At 40.3% G+C, this 14338-nt stretch overlaps 1 protein-coding gene across 1 annotated transcript; it reads right to left on the bottom strand.

Annotated features, from left to right (window-relative positions):
- Nucleotides 1-2798: 2798 nt before the first annotated feature.
- LOC115798424 (transcription elongation factor SPT5-like) lies at nucleotides 2799-10714 on the bottom strand. The gene is made up of 7 exons (XM_030755274.1): nucleotides 10447-10714; nucleotides 9431-9492; nucleotides 8731-9090; nucleotides 8504-8686; nucleotides 3843-4116; nucleotides 3451-3634; nucleotides 2799-2808 (listed from the first exon to the last, which is right to left on the bottom strand). The coding sequence occupies exons 1-7, from the start codon at nucleotides 10712-10714 to the stop codon at nucleotides 2799-2801; spliced, it is 1341 nt and encodes a 446-aa protein (XP_030611134.1).
- Between the last annotated feature and the right edge of the window lie 3624 nt (nucleotides 10715-14338).

Genomic DNA, 14338 nt, shown 5'->3' on the forward strand with positions numbered 1-14338 from the left:
ATGCCATGGATCATTGGACAGTTTGATTTGATTGGACTCGTACTTAATCTCAGCACAGGCTCTCCTCGGTGGGAGGGAGTGATGAGGAAGCCGGGGCATGATCAACAGGTTCTTTCTTCTCTTCTTTTACTCTGTGTGTGTATCTCAGTCTTCACTATGCTACTGTCTGTGTGCTACTAAGATGTCTAATGAACAGCCTTCATTGGAACCCGCTCAAACCCTGTGATTTGGTGGTAACTAATTGGGTTTTAATTTGCAGTCAAAAAGGAACATGGAGACCCCTAAAAATGTATCCTACAGAAGAAGAAAGCAAAACGTGCTTCAGTCTCCTGTGCATGTAAGCAACTGACCACTGGTTTTTAGACAGGCTTGAAAAATTTGGGCTCTGTCCTCAAATGTACAGGAGGATGGAGCCAGCAGGTGGGCTTGGCTGCTACAGACACTAAACAAATGTAAAAAAAACCAAAACAGTATTCCTGGACTTCTACAGGTCGGCTCAGACACAGTAAAATTAAATCCAACATAAAAATACAAGTTAAATTCATTGTTTACCTTAAGGGACAACTACCACAAGAATAACACACTGTCAGCAGCTGTACAAAAGCAGAATGGTTTATATTGGAAGCTCCTTCCTGGCTGAAAACAGTGAGGTGGGGTTTCATTCAAATCTCTGTGAATGAACTACAACAGTTTCATTTCATAATAATAATAAACATATTCAATTAACAGAAACAATATAATGTGTTTTGCTTTATTTTTTCTTTATTGTGAAATTATACATTGACATTCGCTTGGTATCAAACATTTTTCAGCATTTCTGTTGTGTAAATTTACAATCAGTAATTTGCTGTGCCTGCATGAATGTCACACACACGCTCAGCAAATCCACTGCTTCCAGAACTTTAAATCAAGTACAGCTGCAAATCTAAAAAAATGTACGACATCAGAAAAAACCTCGAACCAGAGAGAAAATGTGCTGAACTGATTCACTTCATTTCAAATCTGAGAAAATATTTAATACAAAGAAATTAAAAGTTCATGCAATTCATCCTGAAGCGAACACAGACAGATAGCAGAACAAACCACAAGACACAAGAGTCAACACTGTTACACTGTCCTCGCTAGAAGAAGACACATCATATGAGGAGTTACAAACATATAAAAACAATAAGCTGAAAGTGAGACAGGGGCCTAAAGGCTCCTTTGGCCCTCCTTTCTCAGAAACTACATTACTGTTACTAATACAAAAGAAGAAAATGCAAATCTGATTTTTAGAACACAATGAAAACTAACTAAAAGTGAAAATCAACACAACAATGTGTAATTAGAAAACTCACTGCATCAAAAATATATTATAAAGGTTTTAGTCTTTGTCAATTTGGTCAAATTTATCAACACAGTCAGCATGACGACACTCGGTAAAATTCACGTTGTCTCAGTACATTCAATACAATGTTACAATCATTAATGACAGTTTATGATGGTACAGAATGTACATCAAAGGCCAGCTCAGCAAACCATAAACCTCAAGTCAAATTTGATGAACACACCTCAGCTCAGCGACTACTCGTTTATTTACAAAGTAACAATTTATAAAATCAAATCAAGGAACAGGAAATAGACAAAAGGTAGCAAATTGACTTTGACATTCTTTCTAGAAAGGAAAAGAAACCTAAGCTACAGGTTAGAAAAAAAAACCCTGCAAATCCCAGCTAATCACAAAGCAGGTGGAAGTGTGTAAATAGAATGGCTGTCAATCCTTACTATGTTTCCACTTCCTTGCAGGCAGATTTATTCAAACACAACAAAACAGGACTTTAACAGATTTGCAACATTTCACATAAAGATCATGAGTTCAAATATAAAGGAAATTAATGTCTTATGAATCCGATTTTGAGATGCAGTGGTGGAGTCTGGAACCTTGGGACCTGTGGCTTCCAGAAAATCCCTCTGCTGGTGAGTCTCCTCACAGACAGGAAATAAGTAATAAAGCTTCTTTGGCTTAAAACTTCCAGAGTGTTGTGTCCCTCATCATCTTCTCCAAGACTCTGATCTGGAGGTTTTCCACATGTTCCGAAACATTCATCTGTGCTTGTGGAAGTCGCTGAGGGTCTGGCAGTGCATCCTGAGCTCTGGAGCAAATTCACACTTTTTACTCTCAACACAGAACTCTTACGCCATCAGTGCACTGAAGACACTGATGTCACTATATTTATCACTCATGTCCCTAATGGCTAATAATGTATTTTTGGCTGCCTTAAAGAAAGCAAACACAAGAAAATGAAACATACAAACCTTTCTATTGCAGTCCTAAAGGTCTGCAAATAAAAAATAAAAGTGTTAGAGATTATTTTTTATGCATTTGACCTTTGCTTTAGTTTTAATAATTACCTGCATGTATGAGCGATCAGGTCCTAACAGCTCTTCCATGTCTTTCACCCTGTCAGAGAGTGAGAGGGTGTCTCGGTGCAGATCTGTCAGCAGCTGCATCGTACGAATCTTCTGAGTCTCTTCTTCTTTTAGAGCAGCTATTCTGGCTTCTTCCTCCCTACTGAGAAACAATCGAAGCTTCTCAAATTCCTCCCTAATCTTCTTCTCTGAGTCATTCCTCTGAGTCTGCGGGTTACAGTAAAAACAACCGATCATCCTCTTCACCTCTTAATGTGTTTAAGATCTAACCAGCTCAAATTCAACAGTTACCTTAATACGTTCAGTTGATGATTCACAAACTTGCATGACTCTTTCAAAAGCTTCCTGCTTCTCGATGACTTTCTTGGAAGCAGCCTGAAATAAAAATATCACTTCAGTCTACACAAGGAGAAAACACTGGAGCATGGACACAGTGGGTGTTTGCAAATCAGAAATGCAACAGAAAAGTTTAAAGGTGAACACATCTCGACCCCCACCACTTCTGTCACAATATCAGGTTGCTTTCTAAAACATTTTGGTTATGATATTCAAGAGGAAAACCAGCGCTCTAAAAATACATTTGTGCTGTTGTCCTAACAGGAGAGGAAGGGCGCTAACATGCAAAGCTAGCACAGTCAATAGATAAAGTGTCTTCACCTGATGCGACTCTGATGGGACATTTGTGTGTCCTGATGGATCAGCCAGTCCTCCTTGTTTGTAGCTTTCACTCAAATTCTTCAGAACAAAATTAATCGGAGGTTCAGGGTTGTAGATGACTTGACAACACAGTGGGCACTTTTCTCGTTCTTTGGCCTCAAGTGTGTTTGCACACAGTTCTTACAAAAGCTGTGGCCACACTGCAGCATCACAGGCTCAGTGAAAATACATAAGCAAACTGGACAGGAAATATCATGAGTGAAAGTTGGTGTTTCACCACTCTTTGTGATGATAAGCGCCTCATTCTCTCTTGACTTTTCCTCCTTCTTTGTGATATTGAATGACCCTGCTTTTGTAACATGAAATAGAAGCGCTCGTCCATACGAAGCAAAAGGCTGCACTGCCACAGGTCGCTTCACTGCTACAGGTCGCTTCACTGCTACAGGTCGCTTCACTGCTACAGGTCGCTTCACTGCTACAGGTCGCTTCAATGCTACAGGTCGCTTCACTGCCACAGGTGGCTGCACTGCCACAGGTCGCATCACTGCTACAGGTGGCTGTAGCTTTGCTGCAAATCAAATAGATATTATAAGTTATTAAGAATTAGAAATAGCTTAGTTCATTTAATCATAATCACAAGTGTGACACTTCTTAGTTACAGCTTGTTACAAGAAAACATTATAGATGAATAAAGATTTAAATAGTGTTATTATGTTTGACATAGAAATAGTGTTCTGCCCACATGCAGGTAAAACTGCCATACCACGACCTTTTACCTTCAGTTAACTTTATTGCAAGGTCATTGCGTTTCATCCTGAAGAGAATGTCGACTGTAACCTTCACAGCATCATCTACCCCATAAACCTGCACCAGCTTGTCCACAGTGGCCTCTCTGGTAGCATTCTCCAGCTGGGACTTTGGGATAGGTCGGGATCCGTGTCTTTCATTCAGGGCCAAGTACCACTGAAAGCTCCGTAGTTCAGATTCATTTAGCTCATCCAGGTAATCTTTCAACAGTTTATCAAATCGCACTGGCGTAGACATCTTTAGCTTTCAGCAAGTCAGATTAAAGGGACACAATCAGCTGATCTGCTGTCTTCAGATATGTGCACTGAGGGTGAAAGACAAGGAACAAGATGTTAGAGTTCATTTATGGAAGAGCATGAAAAAGATCCTCAAGAGCCTCATTTAACAGATAAAAGCTGAGCTGATGGGTCAGGAAAATTTATTTGAAGATAACGTTTAGTTATCTTCAAATTGTCACCTGATTAATTTTTTTTTTTTTTTTGGCCACAATTGGGTCAAGATCAGAGGTCAAGTTTTTCTTGACACTCTTCTCTCGTGATAACTTGAGAAAGATGAGAGTTAGGATGTTTAAATTCACACCAGAGGTGCATCTACATTCAAAACAGCTTAAACGTCCTCCGGGGTTCTTTGTGCAACTTGTTTCAACTGATTTGCGCTGTATTTTGCATTTGCACTTTACTTTACAATATGAAGCCCCTTGAGGTGACTGTTTGTTGTGACTTGGCACTGTATAAATAAAATTGAATTGAATTGAGTATCCAACACCAAATAAATTTCACTGCACTTCTTCTCTGGCTTTTTTTAGTCCCTTTTACAGTTATTAAGGGTTATTAGCAATATTCAGACATTTTCATATTTCAGTTTTATGGTATATTTTTTGCAGTTCCAACATTAACAAATTTCAATGAGCCAAATATATTTTTTGAATGTCTGAACTTAGCCTGTAGCTATTGGTCTGCTAAACAGTAGTAACAGCAATGATCCCTCTTCCTCCGTCATTTGAAGGTCTCTTTATGATTATGATTAAGGACTGCTAAGTGACATTTATTGGATGGATGGATTCTGCACAGTCAGATCTTTCCAGTGGTGTTTTGGGACAATCCCATCAAAAACTGTTGAAAGGTATATGAATATATTCATCACAGATCCTCATATTTGAAATTTCTGCCTACTGTACTTCTGTGTTCAAAATGCTGTATTTCAATACATCAGGATATTCAGACATGTAGAGGTACCACCTCTCCATTGTCACACCCAGTTTGGGATCAATCTGAGCTTCCATTATGACATTACAGCAGTGCGTGTGTAGCATCTCCCATTCAGCCTGGCATTATTGTGCAGTTTTTTCATTCATGGGATGTTTGAGAATATGTGTCAATTTTTCTTTTTAAAGTAAAACATTTTTATACAAAAAGATTCCATTTCATAAAACCATGGAGAGGCTCATCCTTCATCACCTCCGCCCACTGGTGAGCTCAGCGCTGGACCCCCTGCAGTTCGCCTACCAGCCCGGCATTGGGGTGGACGATGCCATCATCTACCTGCTGCACAGATCCCTCTCTCACCTAGAGCAGGCAGGAAACACTGTGAGGGTCATGTTCTTTGACTTCTCCAGTGCTTTCAACACCATCCAGCCTGCACTGTTGAGCGGGAAGATGGAGGGAGCCGGAGTAGACAGTCAGCTGACGGCATGGACCATCGACTACCTCACCAACAGACCACAGTATGTGAGGTGCCATGACTGTATGTCTGATGTGGTAGTCTGCAGCACGGGGGCGCCACAGGGCACGGTCCTCTCACCCTTTCTGTTCAGTCTGTACACCTCAGACTTCAGGTACAACTCGGACCACTGCCACCTACAGAAGTTCTCAGATGATACGGCCATCATTGGATGTGTATCAGATGGGAACGACCAGGAATACAGGGGTGTCATCAGTGACTTTGTCGGCTGGTGTGAGAACAACGCACTCCAAATCAACGCCAGCAAGACGAAGGAGATGATCATAGACTTCAGGAGGAAGCCACCCCCTACAGCACCGGTGAACATCCAGGGAAAGCATATTGAGACAGTGGTCTCCTACAAGTACCTGGGTGTTCATCTCAATAACAAGTTGGACTGGACTACAAACACAGATGTCCTGTATAAGAAGGGCCAGAGTCGACTCCACCTGCTGAGGAGACTGAGGTCCTTTGGTGTCTGCAGGACTCTGTGAAAGACCTTTTATGACACAGTGGTAGCATCTGCCCTTTTCTATGCAGTGGCCTGCTGGGGGGGTGGATGCACCGAAAGGGACAGGAGCAGGATCGACAAACTGGTGCGGAGGTCTAGCTCTGTGTTGGGATGTCCTCTGGAGTCTGTGATGGTGGTGGGTGAGAGGAGGATGTTAGCAAAGCTGACATCCATCATGAACAACCCCCATCACCCTCTGCATGAGACCGTGGGTGAGCTGAGCAGCTCCTTCAGTCAGAGACTGAAACATCCTCGCTGCAGGAAGGAGCGCTTTCGCAGGTCATTCATCCCAACAGCAGTTAGACTGTATAACACATCATAATGTCTTGAGTCACTTGGACACTTTACCTCCTCTGCCATCACTTTATCCTTACAGTCCAGATACATTTATTTATTACACTCACCCATATAATGCATACCGTGTATGCTGTGTACCTTACCGGCTACAAATGTATATAATATTTTGATATCTGTATATAGTGTTTTGATGTGTGTGTATATGTGTGTATATGTACATGTGTGTATTGACTATATATTTTCTGTATATAGTGCTTATGTATATGTGTATAGTGTTTGTCTATTTTATTTTATTCTATTCTATTTTTAGTTTTCTGTACTGAGCTGCTGTAATGCGCAAATTTCCCCGTCGTGGGATCATTAAAGTTTTATCTTATCTTATCTCTTATACAATAGACTTCAGAGCAGACCTGGACATTGTACAGCCCCAGGTCACACCCAGCCCTTTGGTTGTTCCTTAATGGCCCATGTGAAGTCACATTCATGCAGTTTGTTGCATTTCAGCAACCAAACATTTAAACTCCCCTTCAAAAAATAGCTCACTAAAAAGATTGTAGGACCTGAGAGCATACATTTTACAGTTTCGTGGGGAAAAATATGCAAACTGTTTTGGGGAATTTTGATTATATGGTGATAAAAATTTTTACACTTTCATTATGCCTATTCCACATTTCATTGCCAAATTGTAACATCTATTCTTACCAGTTGCAGTTTATAAAGAGATAAAATTAATATTGAGATTAATATTGAGCAGAACTGATGTTTTTAGTTTTTGAGATGTGGTTGGATTCCTCAAAAACGAAAAAAACAAAAAAAACAAAGAAAAAAAAAAAGCAATTTTGAGGATCTTCCATCTAGGCTAAAAGATTTAAGACAGGCTTGAAAATTTGTGCATCTCTGCTGAGAGGCATGTGGGTGGAGCCAGTGAGTGGGTTTAACCACTATAGACTCAAGTGTTTTTCCATCGGAAGTAACCACAGCCTTTTCTCTTGATCAATAAGCTAAATGGTTCCGTGAGATCATTGTTTGCATTTACACTGCAGTGAAGACCTGCAAAGTTTATTCAGATTAGTCAATTTTATAAAATCTTTGTGGTCTTTGTTTATTTAAAAAAAAATAATAATAATGATGTCACATGTTTTTATATTGGTTCTCACTTCCTCTATTTTTCCTTCTTATGGTCTTTCTTCATTGTCAAAGCTATAATTTGTGTGATGACCTACACACAAACACAATAAAATCCTACAGGAGAGGTTACATTCATCATCGGTCTTCATCGTTACTGACTGCACACTGCAGTAATTACATGCAGACAATCATATAGATGGTCACTAAAATACAGTAAAAAGGCAAATGTATTTTTTGCCAAGCAACTGAAAATGCATTTGACTGCTACAAGTCTGCTCAGACACAGTAAACAGAGTAAAAGATAAATGCAGTGCCTACTTACTTCAGTACCAGCTGTGACTGTGATCAGCGGTGCATAAGCAGAATGGTATTACAGTACACAGAAGCTTCTTTCCTTCTTGTGTGAAACCAGGAAGTTGGGTTTCTTGTCTACAGTTTCCTTCAATGACTATCGAGTTTCATTTAATAAAAAATGAGGTTCAATTTAACAGAAACATCTGCAACATAATTTACATTTTTCTTTATTGAGAAATTACCCATTGACAAACTCATTTGACAAACAATTTTTATAAATTTTTAAAACCAGGAAATCTGAATTTCATACACAGGCACAGCAAAATCTTGATATTGTAGATACTGTAAAAAGGATCAGTCCTCTTCTTGTGTGGCTTGGACTGAACATTTCTGAGTCCTCCTGATCGATCAGCCAGTCTTCTTTCTGTAGCTTTCACTCACACTCTTCGGAGAAAAAATCTTCAGAGGCTTGGGGTTGTAGATGATTTGCTGAGAGACATTTCCTAGATTGTTCTCCACCTGCAATGCTCTTGTAAACAGTCCTTATGGAAGCTGTGGCAACACTGCAGCATCACAGGCTCAGTGAAACTACAGAAGCAAACTAGACAAGAAATATCCTGACTGGAAACTGATGCTTCATCACTCACGTTTTCACCACTAGACTCGTCTTCTCTTTGTGACTGGCTCTTCATCTCTTGACTCTTCATCAGTCAGCTCTTCACCTCTTGCCTCTTCATCAATTGACTCTTCATCTCTTGAATCTTCATCGCTGAACTGTTCATCTCTTGACTCTTCATCAATCAGCTCTTCAGCACTTGCCTCTTCGTCGATCGACTCGTCATCTCTTGAGTCTTCATCACAGAACTGTTCATCTCTTGACTCTTCATCAGTCAGTCTTCACCACTTGCCTCTTCGTTGATCGACTCTTCATCTCTTGAGTCTTCATCACTGAACTGTTCATCTCTTGACTCTTCATCAGTCAGCTCTTCACCACTTGCCTCTTCGTCGATCGACTCTTCATCTCTTGAGTCTTCATCAATGAACTGTTCATCTCTTGACTCTTCAGCAGTCAGCTCTTCACCACTTGCCTCTCCGTTGATCGACTCGTCATCTCTTGGCTCTTCACCACTTGCCTCTTTATCGATTGACTCTTCATCACTTGAGTCTTCATCACTTACTTGTTCATCTCGAGTCTTCATCAGTCGAGGCTTCATCTCTCGGTTCTTCACTTGCCTCTTTATTGCTTGACTCTTTACCACCTGAAGTTGCTTCAAATCAAAAATTTATGTTATTAAGAAATAGAATTTTCATTCACATGATGTCCATCCATCCATCCATTTTCTTCCGCTTATCCGGGGCCGGGTCGCGGGGGCAGAAGCCTAAGCAGAGAAGCCCAAGCTTCCCTCTCCCCAGCCACCTCCTCCAGCTCATCCGGAGGGACCCCAAGGCGTTCCCAGGCCAGCCGAGATACATAATCTCTCCAGCGTGTCCTGGGTCTACCACGGGGCCTCTTCCCGGTGGGACATGCCATTCACATGATGTGACACTTCTTAATTACAACAAAACCATAGCCAGTATAAAAGATGAACATAGTTACTTTGACATTACCGGCTGGCTTCTGGTCCCCCTTTGAAGACAGGAAATAAGTGTTTTTGCCACCGCCATCTTGGCTGCAAAAAAACAGATGTGTCAAGGAGGGGCAGGTATCACAGGGAAATTGCTCGCTCACTGGCTAAAGTTATTAGTCAGTGAGCAAGCAAATAATACCAAGGATAATCATCCTTTTATAAACACAATCTCACCGAGATTTACAAAATAGACGATTTTTAATTAATATGACCCAAAATCAGTGACTAAAAATGATAGGTTCAGATCATTTTTATAACTCAAGAGAACAAACACGCAACTCTTTTTGAACTTGCGCAAGGAGGAGAGATCCTTGAACGGATCTCTCCTCTGATCCGTTCAAGGAACGGATCTCTCCTCCTTGAGCGGAAGTTATCTGTCCCCAAAGGACGGCTTCCTGCGCAGCGCTTTTATTCGGACTTTCACAATAAGATCACGTGGGTTACACCAAACGCAGTTCACAGCATGTAATAAACAACATTCTTGGCTTTTTCCTTACCATATATGGTAGTAAGTATCCTGTAGAATGTGCATGTAACATGGCGTATATGAGACACGTATCCTATCTGTGCATTCTCTGCAGGCTGAAAACAGCCTGCAGGTAACTACAACTTCCTTTGTAAAAAATGTCACCACATGTTTCCATTTCAAACACAAAAACAACAGTATCATATGTACATAAAACAACTTATAGAAAATATACAAACAGAAGGTATGATAATAAACAGAATGGAATTTTTACAATAACTCCAACAGAACCCATAAACTCAGCAAAAAAAGTGTTTACAGAAAGCTTCTGAAAACCATTTTTGCAACCACAGCTATCTCCATCTAGTGGTCTTCAGATATAATACAGGTTTAAGGTACTTCTGTATTGGCTTCACTTTTCTGACCCAAAAGCTACATCTATCTTTTATACTATGATGAAAACAGTACAAATCAATAAAGATTTAAATATCTGTATGATGTGCCAGAACTGCCACACCATGACATTTTACCTTCAGCTAGCTTTTCTTGGAGGTCAAGGTTTTTCATGCTCTTGAAAAGGTTGATTGTAACCTCCACAGCTCCATCTTCCCCATAAACCTGCACCAGCTTGTCCACAGTTTTCTCTCTGGTAGCGTTCTCCAGATGGGATGTCTTAATAGGTCGGTATCCTTTTCTGTCATTCAAGGTCAAGTACCACTGAAAGGTCCTAAAAACTGATTCATTTAGCTCGTCCAGGTAATCTTTCAACAGTTTTTTAACTTTTGCCAGTGGAGTCATTGTTAGCGGTCACCTAAAGTGGAAATACACAGTTAGCTGATAAAGGTCTTCAGATCTGTGGACTGATAGTGAAAGACAAGAAACAATATGTATATTAATTTGTGGAAGACAATGAAAAATGTTTATAAATATCCAAACTTCATTTAACAGACAAAACCTGATTTGATGGCTCAGTTCATTTTTGGAGGGTGGAAGAACTACTCGAATGTGATTTTTAGTTATTTGGGCAGCACCTCCTAGATAAGGTGGAGTAGGACCCTAGATCAGATCCATAAACAGTATATAAGATGGACTTAGCCACTGTGACATCACCCACTGCTTAGTGACTTCCTGCTACTTCGTAACAGACTGGCTGATTTTCTGGCTGAGTTAGATATACCGTATAACCATTTTCAGCTGTGGACAGAGCTTGTTGACAGAGGCAACTGCCAAGGTATGGCAATTTTCTGAAACAAAACCAATTTAACTCGTTTTTCCAAACCTTGTTTCACAATTTCCTCTCTCTACAGGTAAAACATCTGTTAGCCTTGAGTAACACCTCATCTTTGCCTCTCCTGGTTCCATGTCTGTGTGTGTGTGAAGGAGCTGCCTGAACTTGTCTGCTGTAAAATTCAACCTCTAGCAAAAATGAAGCAAAACAATTCTCAGTTTTTAAAACTGGAGCCTTTCCCAACTGTCATAGGGCGAAAGGCAGGGTGCACCTTGGATAGTATGTTGCAGAGCCTTGGATAGATGATAGATATTTTAATACAAGGAAACAAACTTCTTCCCACACAAAGTTTCAGTGGCCTGCAACGTCAAAACATGATGGTAACCTCAACATCATTGTCTTCATCGTCTCACACTTCAGTCATTTACTTCTAGACCAGATGGTCGCAACAAAACTGCATTAAAACTCAAACAGCAGTCGACTACAGAACTGCTCAGACACACTAAACACTAAGAGGCTGAAAGACAATGAAATGCTTACTTCAGTAACAACTGTGATTACCTTTTGATTCACACGCTGTCAGTGACTCTACATATGCAGAATGGCATCAATTCACAAGCTTGTTTCCTTTTTTGGCAGAAACAGGAAATAGGGTTTCTTATCTGCACAGTGACCTTAAAGGTACAGTCAGCAATTTTTGGATGTTATTTAACCTCCTAAAACTCATATGGGGACATAACATCTTGACTTTGCTGCACCATATACTTCAATCTGCTCAGTAGTGTCTTATATTTTATTAAGCCATGTTATTTTTGTTGTGTTATGCTGTAAAACCAATCCATTGTCCCCATCTGATGATTTTTTTTTTTTTTATTCAAAAGTATGTAACAAGCACGTAACAAAAATGGTGTTCCTCAGATAGGAAAGATCTGGCTCCAGTCCAGACAGTAGCAGGAATATGCTGGCCAGCTGCGGCCCTTATGGGGTACCATCTAAATTGAAGAGGCCCGAGTCACAGCAGATCACAACCCCCCCAAGGAAATGGATCAGCAACCACCACCAAAACATCTGGCCATGTGCCCCGGAACCACCAAGTACCAAGGGAGGTGGCAACAACCAGCGGGGGGCAATAGGGAGGAGCAGCACAGCTTGGTCAACACAGCCATCATAAGGAGGATTTAGTTTATGTTTGTTGAGTCTGGGGTGTCTACATGAGTGTAAGGTATTATTTCATTGTTCTAAACTTATTATATCAGAGCTGTTAAGACAAGTTGTCAACTTAGTCAGAGCTTGAAAGTCCTAGAGATGCAGCATTGGAGTCTAGAACCTCATGGGCTGAAGAAAAACAAAAGTACAACAGAAAAGCACTCTGGTAGTGAATCACCTGAACACAAGGGAAGTAAGTAATAACAAAACTTTTGAGGAAATATGTATGATGAGTGCCCACATCAACAAGTGATCCTTCTCCAGGGCATGGATGAAGCATTGCAATGACATTATGGTAGACCAGCATCAGGCCTGGATTTGCCATGCCCAAAGGTTCTTTAAAAGATCTTTGGTAAATGAGAACATTCATTTTGATCATAGGGTGGATGGGTGGAGTTACCAGAAAGCAGGATAGTGGACATACAGGACAGCTACTAGAACCTAGGCACCCCTACAGGCCACAAAAAAGATCCAAGGTCAGCCACAGCCAAATACCTCCAGAAGATAAGACAGGTGCTGAGAAGCCAGCTCAAACTGCAGGAATAAGACCATCAACACATATACTCTACCGGTCATCAGATTCCCTGACCACGATTCAAATGTGCAAACGATTGTTCCTAAGACATTAATGTTACCACCACATTACAGCTACTTCTTGTTGGAGCAGCTTGTTAGTGTAGTATAGTGTAGTGTAATGCAGTGATGCCATGATCACCCTGCAGCTTTGTCTGTTGAACACAAGATGGAAGCAAAGTCCAGGCAGTGTATTGTTGGTTTTAGTGCATGCACAACATACGCGTTGATTAAACTGTGATGAAACTCTGTAGTATTTGCATTTTTTTTTAAAAATCATTTTATGAATAGTGAGGTCAAGACCCTACAGCACCTTCTTTTTGGCTGAAATTCTGCTCATTTATAAAAGTTCCAGGGTGCAGTTGAGTTGTCCAAAAATGACCTCTTTTCCTAACCACATTTCCTTGGCCTTGATGGAAACTGTCATGAGGTCAAGGAAAGGAGTGAAGGAAAATTGATAAGGATTTAGAAAAAGAGAAGCGCAGTGCTCAGAGAATCTGACCACATTTACACTAAATTCCTTCCTGCTTCACCCCAACATGTTCTCACCATGTTGCTTCATGCAGGTCACATAAACAAGTGAACTTTAAGTGCACTTTGATCAGTTACTATAGCACATGTTCTTTATTTAGAGAGCAGCCTATATAAATCTATCACATAAATCCACACATTGATTCTGCTGCAACAAGTTGAGCTGTGGGTTTAACAGCCTGTTAAACCCCTGTCAACACAATTTAGCAAGTTAATGCAGAAAATGGACTCATACTTAACTTTTAAGTAATCTGCACCACTTGGTCAGTTTTGTTAATCGTTTCTTGTATGGTCAGATTATGTGTTGCTGTAAATTATGAGATGGAATTATCTCCTCTCCTTTCAAAAAGGAAGGTCCAATGTATCCTCTGCTGATTGAGGTAATAAAGAAAGCACTAACGCACCTTTCTTCAGTATTTAGAGAATTCAAATAACTCTTATTGGTGCTGGCAGGCAGATTCTTCCAGGTCAGTTCACTCAATTAGGAACCATCCTACATACAGTACATACGTACCATCCTATATACATAGATAAATCTTTTGATTTATCTAATAGGACATGTAATTGATCAGAAATGCTTGAAATTACAATTACTAACTAATCATTTGATAATTCATCATGTAGGGGTTTTGAGCCAACATCTACATTGGTGTTGTCAGCAACCATCACTCCTCATTCAACTGACACATTGTGATGAGATTTATAATGTTTAAAGGCTATAAGTGATCATTTAAAAATCCATTTTCCAATTATTCTGGCAAAGCTGATTCTGAGGCCACACAAGGTGCCCTTTGTGCTCTGAAGCAGGGGGTTATGGTGGTAGTAAATGGTAAATGGACTAGTTCTTATATAGCGCTTTCCTACTCTAACTGAGCACTCAAAGC

This window comes from Archocentrus centrarchus, chromosome 19 (assembly GCF_007364275.1).
Source record: "Archocentrus centrarchus isolate MPI-CPG fArcCen1 chromosome 19, fArcCen1, whole genome shotgun sequence".
Lineage (NCBI taxonomy): Eukaryota > Metazoa > Chordata > Actinopteri > Cichliformes > Cichlidae > Archocentrus > Archocentrus centrarchus.